Raw genomic sequence first — 13,835 nt, 5'->3', positions numbered from 1 at the left:
GAGGGAGACACAGAATCAGAAACAGGCTCCAGGCTCTGAGCCATCAGCCCAGAGCCTGACGCGGGGCTCGAACTCCCGGACTGCGAGATCGTAACCTGGCTGAAGTCGGCGCTTAACCGACTGCGCCACCCAGGCGCCCCTCTGTTTTGTATTTTTAACAGATTCTTTTCCTTCTCAGTTTAATTTTTTTTTCAACGTTTTTTATTTTTATTTTTGGGACAGAGAGAGACAGAGCATGAACGGGGGAGGGGCAGAGAGAGAGGGAGACACAGAATCGGAAACAGGCTCCAGGCTCCGAGCCATCAGCCCAGAGCCTGACGTGGGGCTCGAACTCACGGACCGCGAGATCGTGACCTGGCTGAAGTCGGACGCTTAGCCGACTGCGCCACCCAGGCGCCCCTAGAATGCATTTTCACATTTATAATGTTAACGTGGATGGCAATCCAGGAAAGTAAGAATGTACCCAAGCAAGTTTAGCATGCAACTATTCAATAATATAAATACATCAAGTAAATATAAACACATACATTTTGCAATTATGGAAAAACTCTCAGCTGCATTTTCTTTCAGGATTCAGATTTTGCTAACTGATGTGTTCATGAAGGTATGACTTACACTATTATAATTTTCCAAATTGACTAGTCTCTGCTTAACATATGATTACGCATTCCAATTTAAAAATGAAATAAAATCCATACCAAAATCTTTGGGACATCACCAGGCCTACAAAATATAGTAGCTTAGCCTATATAAAACTTATTAAGGTAACTCTGAATTTTCTAGTGAGGACTCACTAGATGAAGACATTCAGGGGATCCCTAACCCCCCTACATTGGGATGGGAAATGGTGTTCGCATATGCACTTTTCTGGAAGAATGTCTGTAGCATTTATCAGCTGTCATGATTGTCAGACTATAGTCATACTGTATCAAGTAGACATGGGCTTTCTAGTTTGGTGCTTAAAATCAAGGACTTTGCTTCCCATAGACCTTGGCTCAAGGACCAACTCCACCATTTACTAAGTCTGTGATCACAGAAATCAATTTAAAATAGCTTCAACTTCCCCTTCTGCAATATGGGATATTGCATCTTTTATGTTTGCTGTGAGATTTAAGGGAATTAACGCAAGATAAAGTATTTACTAGATTGTCTGGCCGGTACTAAGAACTCACTGACAGTTATTGTTAAAACGTGATGAGACCAAAGAGGAGAGACTACGCAGCACAGGAAGGTTGGGATGAGGGGAGAGAGAAAGTATCAGGAGGTAGAAAGGCATCTGGAAAGAAGCGGGGTGCACACAGAGTTGTCACAGTCTCTGCGAAGTGTTAGAAACTTTTTCCAGAAAGAGGGGACAAAAAATCTGAAAGTTCCCTCTTCATTTACTAGACGGATGATGAAGCTTCCTTGTAATGAGATTTTGGGGGACACTGTACGGCTGTGCTGCCCAAGTAGTGGCAGGTGACTACTTAGAATTAAGTTAGTTAAATTAAACAAAACATTAAATTAAGTTGTCAGTGTAGTCCTGTTTCCAGGGCTCCACAGGCACGCGTGGCTGGTGGCTGCCATCGGGGACAGCGTGGCTGCAGGACATTTATGAACAGCTCTGTTGAAGAGGGAGAAATGGCTGAGTCAGGTCTTTCTCCCTTTGGAAGGGGCAGAATTCAAACTGAAAGTATGTTTTCAAAAAAATAAAAAAGATGCATGGGGAAATACTGTGGCAGGTCACAGAACCACAGAACAAAAGGAAGAAAAACCAGAGATCAGTACAGGCCTGGGCATCTTCTAACCCAAGACAACAGGACCCAACAGCACTCCCTTGTGTGTGACTTTGTCAGGACTCATTTCCTCTCTGTGGTGACAGGCTTCCTCCATGATGTCAGCTAATGCGGCCACTGTGGCTTCAGATCCGTTTCCAATTCCTTAATACATGATGCCAAAGCCTCCCCGCCCTGGTTCCTTGATTTTCCTTTCCTGGAAAAGCTCTGACTGGCCTGGTATAGGTTGGCTGCCCACTTCTCAGCACAAGACGGGGTGCAGAGGTCAAGAACTCTGACCCGCCCAGCATGGACGGCCAACTACCCGTGTGGCCAGTGGCATGTCCACCACAGGGCACTGGCATGCATGGTGCACGGAGCCTTGACATCAACACGGCCACCGGTGGCAGTGTGAGCGGGTCAGCTGCCTCCAAATGTGTTTTTGCCTAATAACATAGCATCGGAAAAGTTCCTTAAACCATACCACAGGGCTGCCTTCATGTTTTTGGTTTTTTTTCTAATATTTATTCTGTAATGTGATTATGTTCCCCTATCAGCAATTATAGAAACAGTTTTCAACCCATATTAATTTAAAAAAAAAAAAAGATTGTCCTGTGGTTTAGCAAACTATAAATGAAACATTCCTTTTCATCCTTATACCCAGGATCTGTAAACTGAAAAACAAACAAACAAACAAACAAACAAAAAAACAGTCACTGAATTCAAACATACTCTTTTTCACAATATTCTTGATGTGAAATTAGATTACAACACTAAGATCCTCGTTTCTGAGACTCTTATTTATACGGACTTGGTTCTCTATTCTATGGCTCATGTAACTATGTCCTCGTAAAATTTCCTGTTGACATAAAGACAATAAGAGATGTGTTAAGAAAACAAGAGCAAAATGCAGATTGAACTTACATCCTCTATGTCCTTGTCCAGAGCCACAATTCTAAGAGGGGTGGTCAAATTCAGACTGTCGGAGATAGTGGCTCCCACTGGGGCAGATTCCAGAATGTAGCCTTGATAACTGGGCATCGTGAAGTAGGGACTCTGGTTGTTTTCATCCAGTATTTCAATATGTAGACTGGCAAAGGCTGGCAGAGGGTGACCATTGTCTTGTTCAGCCTAGAAAATAATTTTTTGAGAAGTTAAAAAATTCTATGTTATTGGATGCTTTTGGCGTGTTGCTTTTCACATCATATAGGAGGGTTCTTTTTTGATCTGGAGTCATTACAGAAAGAAGAAATGCTTTCAAGTCAAGGGACTGGGGCCCTTAGAATGAGTTGACGAGGACAAGAAAGTCCAGAGACAGTTCATCAACTTTTTGGTCTCCTGTCCTCAAACTCAGTATATATTAAAAATAAAACAAAACAAAAACAAACAAACAAACAAAAACAATAATAAAGACTTATTGTATCTGCATTATATGTTGTTAGGAGAGAAAATTGTGGTTAAAAACAGGTAGACAGAAAATTGAGAAGCAAAGGCATTTGGTAAATTGCTAATAAAATATTTAAGTAAAAGAGAAAAAAAATTCATAACCTAAAGTATTATATTTACTTTATTTTCCTATTTGTCTTCTCATTCCACACTAATGATCAAATCCCCAAATAATTCGTATTTCTATATAAAGTTAATAGATTAAGGCTACATTTTTGCCCATGGAAAGTCCTCGAAGACATCATATAACGGACAGAGATGATTTCAAGTAAGTATTTTTAAATAGCTGTAGAATTCCAAATATTATTTAATTAGACATATGTTATTAAAATATAATTAAGACTCATGTACTAGAAATATGTTTTTTTCTTGTCTTTTCTCCTCCTCAGTTAAAAAAATCGATGACAATTTATATTTCCAATAGATTTTCTTTTCATGACTACATGGTCATGTTGTGAATGGGGGAAACACCAGCCCTTGACTTTCTGGGTTTTGTTTTTGTCTTTTTTTTTTTAGAAAATGTACCTTTTTATATAGCAATCCAGAAGTTATTTCAGGGAAGATTTCATCACAACTGACTCCTAGAAAATTTCCTCCAAATGTCAAGAAAAACCTTGACACAATTCAATAGAATGTATTTATTGAAATAGATTCAAATTTTCTGTCATAAATTTTTACTGATAAGTTTTCCCCACTTTTGCAAAAGTTGTGTTTTGAAATCAACTCCAACTGAAGGTTAAATATTTTATGTTAAATACTCAAGTGCTTTCCTGGATGAAATAGTACCATTTTAGCCATGAAAATTTACAAGTGGTTCAGATAGGTATCTCTGATTTTTTAATCTGGGGCAGAAACTCGAGCTTCTAGAAGATAATTGTACACTTTCTTCTGATCATAATTTAGCATTTTCATCAATGAAGAGGGTGAGTAACAGATCACAGTTACCAGTCTGGGAGTACTGGTGACTTTGAACCAAGAAAAATCACAGTATTTTTTCACTTCATATTATTATTAATATTGAACTATTTTGAAACATCATTTATGCTAATTACTAATTTGAAACCGTGGTAATTAATAAACCCACTGTAAAATTAGGTTATTTAAAGCACTGATAAAAACTATGTATTTTTCTTCTTTTTAAATATTTTGAGAATTCTGTTTCAATACATTAGATTTCCTTTATAATGCTATGTCATTTATTGTACGCATTTATATTTTCATTGGGGAACATATTGCCAAAGTGGTCCATGGTACAAAAGGTTCAATGAGCCCTGATCCGCACGGGGAACCACAATCCTGAAATAATGCACAGCCTTTTCTGGACTTACGCATTCTTCTCACACATACGCCTATGTGCCAACCCCCGCCCCCCCCCCCCCCCCCCCCATCAGTATGGACTGCTCTTTCTGTGTCCAGCAGCTGTCATTAATTTGCGCTGAGCCACAGATGCTCTTCAGGAGTTCCCTCTGTGACACACAGCAGGCTCTATGGACACAGCCAATCAGGGTGAGAGGGACAGACTCTGACTAGAAAACATGGCTTTTACACTGGACGAAGCTAATTGGTCCTTACGGGCTTCCGACCCAGCAACTGTGATCTGATTAAAGCGGGAACAGTTCATAGACGCAAGTCATTGTGAGCAGGACCTTTCTCTCTCCCTTTATTTTGCATCTAATTATTCCAAAAGCCATGATGCCACATCCTGGGCATGCCAGCAGGGCTACGACAAGTCACAAACTCTATAATGTATTCCCTCCCCCACGATAAACACACACAAACACACCATTTATGGATGGTGAGGGGAAGACAAAAAGCCTAATTTTATAACAGTGAAAGAAGCTTATGTTTTACATTCAGCTCATAGGTTGTTAATTTTTACTGCCAGCTGTGACGCCAGGAAGAACATGTATTATTTGCATGATGAAAACAAAGTGGTCCAATGAAAAGGAAATGAAACTCAAATTAGATCTCTGGGCACAATCAAATTCTGCATGTCTTTAAAAATAACATGCAAAAGCCCCGTTTTAACCCTCACATTAGTTTGCTGTTAATATGGTGATATTTTTGGATGGCTGTCATATATTGTCAGGTGTGCTAACCAGGCATCTGTCTCCAAAGTCCACATTCCTAATCTCTGTCCTATTTTGTATACCCCTCTCTAAATGTGAGAACATATACATTTGAGTTGATGGAGAAGTAAAAAGGTTAGTTTTAAGTTCAAGGCCACATCACATGTAAATACCAGGCAGGAAAGCATCCAAAACTCCAGTCTCCTGATTTATGAGAGGCTACTCAGGGAAATTCACCACCTTTCTCCAATTCAGAGGATGCAAATGAACATCCCAATGTAAGACTGATGGGAGAAATTAGTGGCAGGAAAGAATATTAATAACGTAGATACTCCAGATTAATTAGAGTTAAAATACGGCACTTAAAACAAATTAATACCATTACACTTTACTCTTCAGTGACACCATGCATCAAACCTGTCATCCAATCCTTCCTTCTTCTGTACAATATAAACAGGAATTCTCAAAAATCTGACTTGTTCTGATCCCCGGTAACCACTCATCAATGAGAAGTGCAAAAAGCAGGTCAGGTGAAAGAAGGTGGTATTTTAACAGTTCTTCTTCTTTTTTTTTTAAATTTGTTTTAATCTTTATTTATTTTGAGAGAGAGAGACAGACTGTGAGCAGGGGAAGAGCTGAGGGGAGGGAGACAAAGAATCAGAAGCAGGCTCCAGGCCCTGAGCTGTCAGCACAGACCCTGACGCAGGGCTCAAACTCCCGAACCGTGAGATCATGACCTTAGCTGAAGTCGGACGCCTAACCAACTGGGCCACCCAGGCGCCCCAAGAAGGTGGTATTTTCAAAAGTCACTTAACCCCATTAGGTAACTGTATTTATATCTACAGAGTCTGTAGTTACCAGTTAAATATTATATTTAAAAGCCAGGTTTCTTTGGGAGAATTTCTGGGCATGAGTCTCATTTTCAGTAATGAAACTAAAAGACAAGAAAGCAGAAGTATAAAAAAAATAAAATAAAATGCACTATTCAGCTACTTTGGCGGGCAGAACACTGAAAGAGACAAACCACTCGATCTTCGGTATTAAAACAAGCAAGTGTTGATAATGGCATAGCTGCCTGTACCTGGGGACTGAGGAAGCAGGATAACTTTTCCTGTGGGGGGGGGGGGGAGGGGAGCAAGCACGTGAACAAATCCCACCATCTCCGATAGGAAGCCTCTCAAGGAGATAGAACAATTGAGGGCAGAATGGGAAAATGGGAGAGATTATCAAGACGTTTACATACATTCTAGGGAAGAAGAAATAAATTGTTTTCTGCTAGACAGGACTTACCACTCGAGGGCCTAAGGAGCCTACTTTGCACATGTTCACTTGTGAGGACCTCACTCCTCACAGGTTTTGCTGAGCGGGGCCCCTGGCAGGGTCAGTTGCCCAAGCCATCAGGACTCCTACACTCCTACACTGTCCTTACCCCCGAACCCGTCTTCAGCATTGAAAACACTGTTCAATAGCCCTTCAACACAACACTCTCTCTTGGTTTCCTCTCGTAGTACCCCTGACCTCTCCCCATTGTCCTTTGCTGGTCTCTCCCAGCCCCAGAGGGCTTGGCCATCTCCTATTCATCCTCACACTCCGGGGCTGGTGGGTCCCTGTGAATGTCATGGCCGTAGAAATGTCAGCAACGTCCTCACTCCAGCTCAGCCCTCCTGCCCTCACCTGCCACGTGAGCCCCTGCGTCCATGGCCACTGCACACCTGTGCCTGGGGCCTGAAGAACATTTCCCCTGTAACCTGTGCCAAAGGTGGGGGGGGGGCGTCTCAACTCACAAGCCCGCTGCTTGGGGGGTGTTCACGACTCCTGGCAGTCCCTTCTTCCAGCTGTTCGGCCAGGATACTCAGACCCTGGACCCACCTTGCTTCTTTCACCCCTCACGGCTAATCCATGAGCACATTTTATTGACTGTGAACTTTCAAATGTAAGCAGGACCTAACCACTCCTCACCTCCTTCACCGTCTCCACGATGATGCCACTATCACCATCTGTTACCTAATTATTCAACCTGTCAGCTTCCCCCTCATCAGGAGCCCACACCCCATAAGGGAGGCCAGTGCTTTTGTTAAAGAATAGCCAGATTGGGTCACCTCTTCTTTTTTTAAATGTTTATTTATTTATTTTGAGAGAGAGAGAGAGAGAGAGAGAGAGAGCGAGCGCACACATGGGAGAGCAAAGAGGGAGGGGGGGGAGAGAGAGGGAGAGAGAGAGAATCCCAAGCAGAATCCGCACTGTCAGTGCAGAGCCTGACATAGGATTTGATCTCAGCAACTATGAGATCATGAGCTGAAATCAAGAGTCAATGCTCAACCGACAGAGCCACCCAGGCTCCCCGGGATTGGGTCACTTCCCCGACCAAAGCCCTTCATCGACTTTTACTTCTCCTGGGCCTACAGGATCTGATCTCATCATGCTCCCTCATGCGAGGCCTCCATTCTGGCACCCTTCTCACTAGGCCTGCTCTGTGCCCCTCCTGGACCCACCTTCCTCCAGAGTAGAGCCTTCGGGGCACAAAGGATGACACTCCTCACACCCCTGTCTCCCAGCTGAGCACAGGCTACTTCTTTACATCTACAGGAGGCTGACGCTGTGAACCTGACAGCCCCCCCCTCCCCCGACCCTGGCCACTGGGGCTTCACAGACCCCTATCCCTTAGCCCACTCTAAATGCAACTTTCAAACAAACCAGAAGAGCACTTGCTTTGGAGAATTTCGCTGGAGGGCTAAATTTATACTTCCATTTTCTCTCTTTGATTAGGAATTGCATTCATTAACACTTTTTTTCCTAATCGATTTAGATTGCTAAAATACATTTACTCAAGTTTCCAACCAAATAATTTATTTATTAGCACTAACAATGCTATTCGTTTTCAACGTTCAAAGAGCGAGACATTTAGACACGCCTGCCTTGAGATTCAAGCATGAATTCCTTGGACTTTTATTTGAAAGCCAGTGCTTACAAAAGTCTAAACATTTCCCTGTAGAAAGACAACATGTTGTTATTGAATTCTTTTTCAAGTGCAAAGTGAGTCATTGTGGAACAGATACCTCTGAAGTTAGCCATAGTAACAAACAAACAAACAAACAAACGGAATGGGGCATAGCACTACTATGATTCTGACAAAAAAATATGATACTTTAACACAATTATAAAAACAGTTTAAAACAGACAAAAGTAATTTATGCTGTTACAGCCATACAGTGGGTGTTCTCAGGTGTGTGAGGGGCAGTGACCAGGAGAGGGTGGTGAGGCGTCTGGGGTGTTTGTAATACCCTTTTTTTCGTACATATGGGTGCTCCTATTTGTGAAAACTCACCGAGATGCACACTTTTCAATAAAAATGTTACTAAAGAACTACCATCAACTTGCTCTCCCAAAACATGCACATAGGTTTCCCCTCCTCCCACCACTAGTAAACTAGTTTATGGCCACTAGTTTATAGTAAGGTAGTCAACTAACTTACGGCCACTCCAGAGCACATGGTACAGTTTAAAAAAGGCTGATCCAGGAAGGGCCTTGAACAACCAACACTGCAAAGCTATTTAAGCATTACAGACGCTTGCCTCTTCTAGTACATCGTTTCGTTAAAGGCGGGCTCCAGAAGTAGGCTCTGCCTTTTGTACTTTTCCATTCAGTGTTTCTCAAACACTATTTCCTAAGCCCTGGTTCTGATGCCTCAGTATCACGTGAGGGTATGGTTAAGGCAGATTCCTGGGGCTCAGTCAGACTTTCTCATTTGCATTTATTTGTCTGTTTCCTTAATTATTATTTTAATGTTACCCTGCCTTACCGGGCTCCAAATGACGTTAATATATGGTTGGTTCTCACACTTTGATGCCCTGAGAAACACACGGGCGTCTTGACTGAGTGGGGGGAGCCCTGATCTGCCCTTCAGAAACAAACGCATCATATGGTCCTGTCCAGCCGCTAGCCCCCCGCAAATCAGTTAGGTCCGTGCACGTTGTCTTCTCTCGCTCAGGTTCCCAGGAAGCTGTGACACTAAGAGTGGCCTCAGCCCAACTCTGCTCTGGCCTCACGGGCAAGTAACTGTTCCTTTGTCGGCTTTAAGCAAAGTTTTGTATTTCAATTGGATGGAATGGATGGACATGAAGAGTGGGGGGGGGGGCTTGCTTGTGTGAGGGAGTTCTCCTTAGGGTCCAGCTCAGCTCACTAGAGTCCTACAGGGTGTTGGGGCCAAAGCTCTACTGACAGTGGGTTACATCTCCTTTCTGTGAACGTGCACTCTTCTTTTGAAATGGCTTAGGGAGATGTGGCAAGCCTGTGCTGCCCGGGTCAAAGATGATATTAATGTTATCAACTAATTAATAATTGAAATAAGTGTACCTCATTGCTTTTTGACCTTTCTTATAAAATCATAGTGCCTTAAATTTACAGACATTCTTTATTTAAACTTTAATACTCTAAGGAATTAAAGGATGCCCAAAGAGTTTGACAGCAAGTGGATTTATAAGTCACTAAAAAATATCTGAGGACTTAAAAAGCCATATAATGATTTACCAGATAAAATGCAAAACACTGCTTTGTATATTACACACAAATACTGGTTTATCTGTAATGTCATAAGTGTAGCAAAGAAATACATCCTTGGCTGGAAATAAATACATTTTCTCTTTGACCAACAAGAAAAAATATCTTCACTAGACAGAAGATAGACAATGCACATGCGACAAAGGTTCATAATATGACAACACAATAATATGGACACACTTCCCACCAAAGAAATATTTTTAACAAAGTGAAGTGTATTGTATCTTCACTTGAAGAATATGCCCATTCTGTTTATAATTTATTGCAATGAATCTGCAAAGTTCCTGTATATCTTTCAATAATAAAAATCTTTCTTAGTGTCTGAGATACAAACTGGCACCAGAGTGACTAAACCAATTTTGAATGATTTAAAGAAGGAAAAAAATCAGTCACTTTGGGGAAGACACGAGCTCAGGAACCCCTGCTAATCACAGATATGTCAGACTCATTGGCTGGTGCTTTGAACATGGGAATCATCTTGGCTATAAATAGCACGGCCAGCCAGAGACAGAATTATGATAGTGATAAAGTAGTAACTTTTTCTGGAATGCTCCTGACTGTTTTATCTCCCTCATTTTGCCATGCCATCCGCCTCCCCAGTCAGCAGAGGCCCATGCAGGGTCCTGATCCTGTTCCGACTGGGTTTTCTCCCAACAGCTGAAGTGTCTTATGTGAACTGGTCAACTGGAAAAGTTCATCTTGGAATATCTGAATTTCACAAAAACCCATCAATATCCCAAAAAACTGATCTCCAAGTGGGTTATTTTTCAGGGCCTGGAAAATAGGGAGAGCGGGAGTTTAGTGTTTCACCTATATACCAGGTTATTCTTTTTTTTTTTTTTTCAACGTTTATTTATTTTTGGGACAGAGAGAGACAGAGCATGAACGGGGGAGGGGCAGAGAGAGAGGGAGACACAGAATCGGAAACAGGCTCCAGGCTCCGAGCCATCAGCCCAGAGCCCGACGCGGGGCTCGAACTCACGGACCGCGAGATCGTGACCTGGCTGAAGTCGGACGCTTAACCGACTGCGCCACCCAGGCGCCCCCAGGTTATTCTTTTTTAAAGAAAAGGTTTATTTATTTATTTTGAGAGAGAGGGGGAGAGAGAGCAAACATGAGCTGGGAAGGGACAGAGAGAGAGAGGGAGAGAGAATCCCAAGCAGGCTCCACACTGCCAGCACAGAGCCCGGCGTGGGGCTCAAACCCACAAACTGTGAGACCATGACCTGAGCTGCAACCAAGAGTCAGATGCTTAACCAACTGAGCCACTCAGGTGCCCCTGTACCTGGTGACTCTTGAGAAAAAATAGTGAGCAGACCTACTGAACTCACAAGGTTGAGAGTATGTCTAAAGTTTTCCATGCAACAAGCAAGGAGCTTATGAAGATCCCCTGGGAATGGCTGTAGATGTATGTAGAGGCATGTACTGGGGAGGTATGGGAAGGACCGCTCAGAAAGCAGCTTCATTAGAACATTTTACAGTATTTTCACTTGCTGCCCTACTCATACAATGACCTTTGCGGACAAGGGGGACTTGCGGAAATCAAGGCACCGTGACGAGAATGGATAAATTGTTTTTCCTCTTCCAAGCACCTGCAGGTCACCTTGGGAGGAAGGAAGGAGGCCAAATAAACTATCACCCCCGTGTTTCTGTCGGCAGCTTGCACATTTGGATAGACACTGTATTCAACTGGTATGCTGTATTTCTGCTCTGAGGGCACAATACGTTCTTTCCTTTTATTAATTTCCATAATTGTCATACTACTAAATAATTCAGCCTCATGCTTAGAATTTTTTAGAATTGGGGACAACCAGAAGGATGTACAAGTATACAGTGTTCTTTTGAGGAAACAAAAATAATGTTTTATGTGTTAATCTTTACTGTGCAAATTTTAAAGAAGGAACATAAAATTTGTTTTGTGTGTGTTGGGTTTGTTAAGAAATGTGCAGAGTTGGGCCTCCTGGGTGGCTCAGTCAGTGGAGTGTTTGACTTCGGCTCAGGTCATGATCTCATGGTTCGTGAGTCCGAGCCCCACGTCGGGCTCTGTGCTGACAGCTCGGAGCCTGAAGCCTGCTTGGATTCTGTGTCTCCCTCTCGCTCTGCCCCTCCCTGACTTGTGTTCTGTCTCTATCAAAAATAAATAAAATGTAAAACAAAAATAAATTAAAAAAAAAAAGAAATGTGCAGAGTACATGAAAAGACACTTTTCCAAATAAGGTACCCAGTTGGCTAACAGACACATGAAAAGATGCCAACATCGCTCATCATCAGGGAAATACAAATCAAAACTACATTGAGATACCACCTCACACCTGTCAAAGTGGCTAAAATTAACTCAGGAAACAACGGATATTGGTGAGGATGCGGAGAAAGAGGAACACTTTTGCACTGTTGGTGGGAATGCAAACTGGTGAAGCCACTCTGGAAAATAGTATGAAGTTTCCTCAGAAAATTAAAAAGAGAACTACTGTTTGACCCAGCAATTACACTACTAGGCATTTATCCAAAGGATACAAAAATGCTGATTCAAAGGCACATGAACCCCAATGTTTATAGCAGCACTATCCACAATAGCCAAAGTATGGAAAGAGCCCAAATGTCCATTGACAGATGAATAGATAAAGAAGATGGAATACTACTCAGCCATCAAAAAGAATAAAATCTTGCCATTTGCAATGACATGGATGGAAGTAGACTGTATTATACTAAGTGAAATAAGTCAGAGAAAGACAAATATCATATGATTTCACTCATATGTGGAATTTAAAATACCAAACAGATGAACATAGGGGAAGGGAAGCAAAAATAAGATAAAACCAGAGAGGAAGGCAAACCATAAGAGACTCTTAAATACAGAGCACAAACTGAGAATTGATGTAAGGGAAGTGGGTGGAGGATGGGCTAAATGGGTGATGGGCATTAAATGAAGGACAGTTTTCAGGATGAGCACTGGGTGTTCATGTAAGTGATTAAATACTGGGTTCTAGACCTGAAGGCTACACTGTTCTATATGTTAACTTGAATATAAATTAAAAAATTAATTAATTAATTTAAAAAGGAACCTAAAATTAAAATAAAAGATGAGCATGTATCTAACGTGTTGATGGTTTTTCAAAAGTATTAGTCATTAAGAAATCCATGGAGCGTTTGCTATTTCATTACTAATAAGAACTAATCCTTGAAATTTTTGTGGGATAACTTCTCTAAAATATATAAAGGACTTTCACTCTTAATGGATTCCAACTTCCTCACCTTAGTGATTCTGCTACTAGGGCAGACACAGTTTATTGTCTATTGACCTGCTGAACTGAGATGTGGGGCATGTCTGTGCTTTGTCTGTGAGCAGGGATCTGTTAGGACAAGGAGAGCACACTCAGCTAGAGTATTTCCCCCCATAGCATTTGTCTTGCTTCCTGTGGATGGAAACATCAGGTCCGAGGTTTTCTGTCCTAACCCCGGCTCACTGGAGACTCCTAGTCAATCTTCCCTAAAGGGAGTATGCACGCCTTTCTTTGCCCCTCTTTATTTCTCCTTTTTCTGAGAGACTGACAAGACTCAGGTGACAGCAGAAAGAACAGTAACTTATACTTCACCATCTCCTCAGCAGACTTAACTGATTTTGACAGTTCCTTTTTCATGGGAGATGCCACCCTTTTTATTCTGAGACGTGATGACTGATGTCTGTGGCCCTCAGCTCCGCCTGTCTGCTTTTGCCACCCGCGATCTTTCGAATCGGCAAAGTTCTCCATGGAAAATACATGTGGTGGGTAAATGATCCAGTGTCCTGAAGGCAACGTGGAGTGACTTGACCTATTTCTGTTTTAGCAACATTCTGTCGGGAACGTGCAGGGCCGAGTTGGAGAAGCAGCTGAGGTTGGAGAGACCACCTGCATGAGAGGGTGGCCTTGATGGTGGGGGCCAGAGAACTGCCATGGGCACAGGGGCTGGGGAGACAGGCAGGAGAAACCCCAGAGCTACGTGGAGAAGACCCAATGGTAACTGGACGTGG

General features: G+C 42.3%; 1 protein-coding gene across 1 annotated transcript in view; it reads right to left on the bottom strand.

Annotated features, from left to right (window-relative positions):
* Window positions 1-13,835, bottom strand: part of PCDH15 (protocadherin related 15) — an 850,076-nt gene that overhangs the window by 346,612 nt on the left and 489,629 nt on the right. The window contains exon 11 of the mRNA XM_047824821.1: window positions 2,679-2,885. Coding sequence (XP_047680777.1) covers window positions 2,679-2,885 — 207 coding nt within the window. The remainder of the gene's footprint in view (window positions 1-2,678; window positions 2,886-13,835) is intronic.

This window comes from Prionailurus viverrinus, chromosome D2 (genome assembly GCF_022837055.1).
Source record: "Prionailurus viverrinus isolate Anna chromosome D2, UM_Priviv_1.0, whole genome shotgun sequence".
Taxonomy (NCBI): Eukaryota; Metazoa; Chordata; class Mammalia; order Carnivora; family Felidae; genus Prionailurus; species Prionailurus viverrinus.
Note: the sequence above shows the minus strand (reverse complement) of the source record. Positions and strands in the feature narration are given on the sequence as shown.